Below are 6,460 nucleotides of genomic sequence, written 5' to 3'. Positions count from 1 at the left end.
AAGATCACATTCTTACGCTGGCTACACTCTATTCCCTTGCATATCTCCCCATGTACCCAGAAATAAACCATTTCTGCTTTTCCCTGCCGTGTTAGCAGTGTTGCCAGATTGGGCAGTTTCCCAGCCACTTGGGTTGTTTAGGATGGCCATGAGTGAGTAAAAAAGGGGGCATTGGGTGGGGTTTTGTGCAGATGTATGGCAATAGAAATCAATAGAATGCGGGTCAAATTGTGCAGGATTTAGTTTCTTTGAGCATTTTCATTGCCTTACATATCTATCCAGAAATAAACTCTCTTAATAATCTCTTCATCTACCCGCCGTGTCAGTAGTGTTGACAGATTGGGCGGTTTCACATCTGGCAACCCAGTGTATTAGCCGTGAGTGAGCGAGGCGAGTCCCTTCTAAGGCAGCGTTTTCTTCTTGGTCTTGACGAGGCCCTTCTCCACCAGGCACCTGTAGAACTCCTGGATGTACGTGTACACACACTTCCAGTCCGGCTCTTTCATACGGAGCAGGTCGTCCACATCAAGCAGCGCAGGGCAGCCGCCAAGCGTCCTACAGACACACAGGAAAGAGTTAACACACATACACATATATATACACACACACACACACACACACACACACACACACACACACACACACACACACACACACACACACACACACACACACACACACACACACACACACACACACACACACACACACACACACACACATCAAGCTTTCAGCTCCTTCTCTCTCTCTCTCTCTCTCTCTCTCTCTCTCTCTCTCTCTATCTCTCTCTCTCTCTCTCTCTCTCTCTCTCTCTCTCCCCCCTGCCACTCATCACTCATTCCTGTCAGCAACCCTCTGCCGCTCTTGCTTTCCCAATCTCCTCTTTCTTGTTTTCGCTGTCTCTCTCTCACTCCCTCCCTCTCCATTGTCATCATTTGTCCTTCTAATATCATAATATAGTAATTGCTCGCATCTCTCTCTGTCACTCTCATTCTCTCTCTTCGAGCGGGGGTCAAAAGGACTTGCATCTCTCTCTCTCTCTCTCTCTCTCTCTCTCTCTCTCTCTCTCTCTCTCTCTCTCTCTCTCTCTCTCTCTCTCTCTCTCTCTCATTCTCTCTCTGTCTGTGTCAACCCTCTCCTGTCTGTCTCTCCACTGGCCGTACTGTCTGTAGAGCAGCGTGAGAGTGAGAGAGGATCAAGGCAGAAGGACTTGCAGCAGCAGCAGCAGCGGGCCCAAGGGAAGGCAAACACAGGCCAGAGGCCTCCTGCTACCAACACTCCCCAGCAGAGTAAGACACACACACACACACACACACACACACACACACACACACACACACACACACACACACACACACACACACACACACACACACACACACACACACACACACACACACACACACACACACACACACACACACACAGAGTAGACATATACATATACATATACATATACATATACATATACACAGACCACACAGACAGTAACACATACACATACTTGGACAGACTCAGACACAAACACACTGTCAGACTCAAATATGCACACACACCTACACACACGTATTGCAGCCAGTATGCACATCCACACGAGCAGCAAGCGCGCGTGCACGAGCACACACACACACACACACACACACACACACACACACACACACACACACACACACACACACACACACACACACACACACACACACACACACACACACACACACACACACACACACACACGTGTACTTGTACTTCTAAATATGGACATGGGCCACACACAAGAGCGGCAGAGAGACATGCATTAAAAGCATTCTGAAAAGATTATGTACACGGTTAGAAGATAAGAGAAGAAGGATAAGGAAAATTATGTCAACGTGCTCTTGTACATGTAGGTACAGTACGTACAGTGTGTGTGTGTGTGTGCGTGTGTGAGAGAGAGAAAGAGAGAGAGAGAGAGAGAGAGAGAGAGAGAGAGAGAGAGAGAGAGAGAGAGAGAGCAAGAGAGAGAAAGAGAGAGAGAGATTGCGTGTGTGCATGTATGTGTGTGTGTGTCAGTGTGAATGTGTGTGGGTGCGTGCGCGCATGTGTGTGTGCGTGTGCATGCGAGCATGTGACTGTGTTTGTGTAGGAAGTGAGAAAGGATGTAAGTGTTTTTCTAAGCGTTTGTGCATATGTATGCATGCATAGCTCGCAGTCGGTTTATACATCTCTTGTGTGGGAATGTTAAGTTCAAAAATGGAAAAACTGAAGCACTCTGGTTTTAGTTTTTTACCTATTGAGCAAGGCAACAAAACTGACCGGAAAGGTCAGACCGGAGTGCCTGATTTGTTTTCTTTTTTGAACTTTTATTTTATTTCATTCTATAAGTACATGAAAGTACAGAAACATATACAAAATGGAAAGTATAATTTATTAAAGTAGGCTATATAATATTGGTGATACAAAATGTGGTTACTGTTGTTCAGTAATGAATTAGAGATGAAATCTGTAATGTATTTTTTTAACTTAAATGTCTGACACCCACAACAACTCTTACAGAGTTTTACAAGAATATCTGAGGATTGTCTGTGTGCTTCAGTTCTTAATTTTTGTTCACAGTTATAATAACAGTAATAATAATTATCATTATTGTTGTTATTATTACAGTATTATTGCCATTGTTATTGTTGTTGTTTTCATTATTACTACTATTATTATTATTATTATTATTACGATAACTTACTCTGCGGTCTTGAAGGCCTTTTCGAAGTTGGCCTTGCGGTCGTAGGGGTCGAGGGTGCAGTAGTCAAATCCATCTGGAAAGAAGCGATGCACCAGGGCACAGAAAGCCAGGCCGTCCGCCCAGCTGGACGAGAAGTTATGGATCTCCACACCCTAATAACAATAAGAATACACTTTATTTTACTGGTGTGTGTGTGTGTGTGTGTGTGTGTGTGTGTGTGTGTGTGTGTGTGTGTGTGTGTGTGTGTGTGTGTGTGTGTGTGTGTGTGTGTGTGTGTGTGTGTGTGTGTGTGTGTGTGTGTGTGTGTGTGTGTGTGGAGTTCAGAGCCCGATATCAACATGGGCGGTTCGCAGATAAGCACTTAAGTGCCGGACGTAAACCTAACTGGTGTAGTATAGGCTCTGGCTCCGGCACCGCTCCGGCCTGAAAACCCTATTAGAGAACAATTCAAATGTTGAAGAACTATTTTTTTCTGGCCAACTGAACTCGTGATTGGGGGCATGAAGATTGACTAGAATCTTCTTTTACTTGAGAATACAGTAGAGCCAAAATGGACATATAATCTTGCTAAGACTTAATTTTTTGCTGCCTGTCAAATCTGCAGGAAAATAACTTGCTGGTTTACCGTCAAGAAAAAGCACAGAATGAACGCATCAAGTCAGATCAATAAGAGAAGATGAGAGACTCAGGAGTGATGCCATCAGGTTTATCTGTGTGTGTCACCTCGCTATATTCCCCATAGCTATTTATAACCACACCGCCCTTCAATATTTCAGTAGCCACTCTGAGGATGGAGCTGGAATATTCTTAGCTTCTGATTAGAAAAAACCCATCTTCAGTCCTCTCACCGGGGACCTAAAATAAACGATTCCAATAGATACTGAGAGCTTGTATTCTGTCTGTTATCACATATTGGTCTACACCAGGGGTTCCCAACCTTTTCCAACTTGGGGCCCACTTAAAATCGTCACAAATGTTCGGGGCTTACCTCTGACGGAAGAAACAATACAATAGTCAAACAGCAACACACACAAATATGATATTGATTTTTAGAAAACGATTTCAAGACCCACTTTCAATACTTTCAGAGTGCACCAGTGGGTCCCGACCCACAGCTTGAGAATCACTGGTCTACACAACATGTCATGGAAACTGAGCTGCCCAGCATCCACAGCCCTTATAACCAACAATGCGTAACGGTGGATTCACATGACAGCGGGTCTTGATGCATGGCAGCGGTGTGTTTAATGCAGGTGCAGCATTCATTAATGACAACAATGCCATGTGACTGCAAATCAGGTGGCTGCAATCATTGGTTGCTGCATCTGTTGCTGCATCCATAGCAACTACTTCATTGGCTGATGCACGCGTAACAATTCCCAACTCTTGGCAGATGCAACGGATTCACAACACAATGGTCCACAGATCCAGGGCCGCAGAAATGTTCCCTTTCAAAATGAGTTGGGTGAAAAGCGAGACCAGGGAGAGACGTGTTGTTTACATCCCAGGGCAGGGAAGAGAGGTACTTGATGACAAACAATGATAGCCTCTTACTGCAGATGGGGTCGCCGTCGGGCCTATTCAGTATTTACTGAAAATACTCAACTGCATCATAACAGCAATGCTATGACAGTACAGAGAGCCTTAAGTAAGATTCAGACAGCCATTACAATATTGGTGACAGTAAGGTTTTAACATAGACTCTGCGCTAAGGGGTTAACTACAAATTCACCTCATAGGAGTCTGTCACAACATTAAACCCAGTTCCATTCCATAATGTTCTGCCCACATCCATACTCCACTCTGTCCAGGGCCGGATTAAAGCATAGGCTAGATATGGCTGCAGCCTAGGGCCACTAACCAGTCCGGGGGCCCCCAGTTGGCTAAAGTGGGGTGGGGAGTGTGGCGAGCGGAATTGTGACTATATGCAGTATTGAAAAACTTGTCTGCAAATATGTTGTTCTTAAATTCCTCGTTTGGAATTATGACGATGGCTATAAAATTATGCCACGAAATTTGCCTTTCCTGGGAGTCTCCTTGAACCTGTAGCCTAGGGACCCCAGCCCATCTTAATTCGGCCCTGACTCCATCTTACTGCTACACATTATATCTACGTAGCTATACTTCATCCCTTGGCTTCATCCCATACATCAGTTGTAGGTCTAAGCCTTATATTAGTCCTCTGTCATCAAGCAACACAACATTAAGTCTATAGTTAGTGTCCAGAATGCAAAGCTAAAAGCAGTGCACTATATGTTTATTAATGGCTTAGTTTAAAGTACGCTAATACGAGCTTGTTTTTTTCACATACTCCATTCAGGTGTTTTCTGTCATCAAGCAACACAACATTTAGTCTATTGTTAGTGCCCAGCAAAGCTAAAATCAGTTACTATACACTACATATTTATTACATAATGAAGGCTGACTTTCAACTGGATATTACTCCCTGGAAAAGACCTTGTTTTTTTTTACCTGGCTATCGCTAGATGAATGGGTTCCACCTTGCTCCATGAACATTCATCTGGAGCTACACCGTATGCGTAGGTCTGAGAAGGCGTGGTTTTATCAAAAACTCTTGCACGTCACTGGAGAAAGCACTTGTCTGACATTTTTAAAGAGGTTCTACTTTAACTTCTTAGAGATTCGAAAATAGAGTGGAAATGACAGAATTAATGCAGACGAGGGAGCCCATGCAAGCGGCCATTGTTATCTGAAACAACTGTTGCGTTTCACTTATTCTTCCCTTCAAAACTGAACTGAAATACACAAGGGTCTGGCTAGAATCAGGCTACTTGGTTTTTGCTTTGTAACCAAATCGTCTTATTACCAATTGAGGTAATATACAGTAGCCTATGTATAAGCATCTCCACCAGCAAACGTACATCATGACTGACTGTAATGATAGGGCAACCTTGAAAGCATTTTCTTGGTTACAGGGGCTTGCCACCTTTGTGGGCCTACAGAAGGGCAACAAGCTTGGGTCTACAAAACATGATTTCAGTGTGTGATTTTTGTTGTGTTGTTTTTGGCCAGAATTGATGCAGTCCTGAGCCCTTTCCCAAACACCCTCTTTTAATTAATATTAGCTACAAAGATCGCCACTATCACAAATATCACAAATACAAATAATACAAAACCTGAAACATGAAATACAAAACATGTTTTCCTATTGCTTACCTCATAGGGTTCCGTCTTAGCTCGACATCTACACCATAGCAAACTAATAAAGCAATATTGTTATATAGCCTGTAATAATACAACTTATTCTTCTTTCTTAGCTCAACATCTGCAATATAACTAAAAATATTACATGATTATATAAAGCAGTGGTTCTTAACCTGGGATGCGTGCACCCCCTGGGGGTGCGCCAGAAATTCCAAGGGGTGAGGGGAATTTTGTTTATGTTGAGGTTCAGACAGAAATTCTGGTTGGGATTGGGAGCATTATAATTAGGCCAAATCAAAACCAAATTAAAACACGTTTTCTTCCCCATTTAAAGTCATTAAGGTATTGATGACTGTCTCCAGCAAGAATCATTGTAATTGATCACTTTAATCACTTTTCATTATACATGTGTAGAAGTTTGGGTTGGAGGTGAGCGGCTCGTCTTGGGCACAGGGGGTGCTTTAAGAAAAAAAAGGTTAAGAACCACTGATATAAAGTAATAACTCACTTCATAGGGTTCTGTCTTAGCACGACACCAGTCCAAGAGCATCTGCTTCACGTTCTTGCTGTTGGGCA

At 43.3% G+C, this 6,460-nt stretch overlaps 1 protein-coding gene across 1 annotated transcript in view; it reads right to left on the bottom strand.

Annotated features, from left to right (window-relative positions):
- Positions 1 to 6,460, bottom strand: part of smtna (smoothelin a) — a 14,775-nt gene continuing 8,315 nt past the window's right edge. The window contains exons 6-8 of the mRNA XM_063187068.1: positions 6,393 to 6,460; positions 2,720 to 2,871; positions 1 to 555 (exon numbers count right to left, since the gene is read on the bottom strand). The exon at positions 6,393 to 6,460 is cut by the window's right edge and continues 53 nt beyond it. Of these exons, the coding sequence (XP_063043138.1) occupies positions 402 to 555; positions 2,720 to 2,871; positions 6,393 to 6,460 (374 nt within the window). The 3' untranslated portion in view covers positions 1 to 401. The remainder of the gene's footprint in view (positions 556 to 2,719; positions 2,872 to 6,392) is intronic.

This window comes from Engraulis encrasicolus, chromosome 21 (assembly GCF_034702125.1).
Source record: "Engraulis encrasicolus isolate BLACKSEA-1 chromosome 21, IST_EnEncr_1.0, whole genome shotgun sequence".
Lineage (NCBI taxonomy): Eukaryota > Metazoa > Chordata > Actinopteri > Clupeiformes > Engraulidae > Engraulis > Engraulis encrasicolus.
The sequence above is the reverse complement of the archived record's forward strand: the minus strand, read 5'-3'. Positions and strand labels throughout refer to the sequence as shown.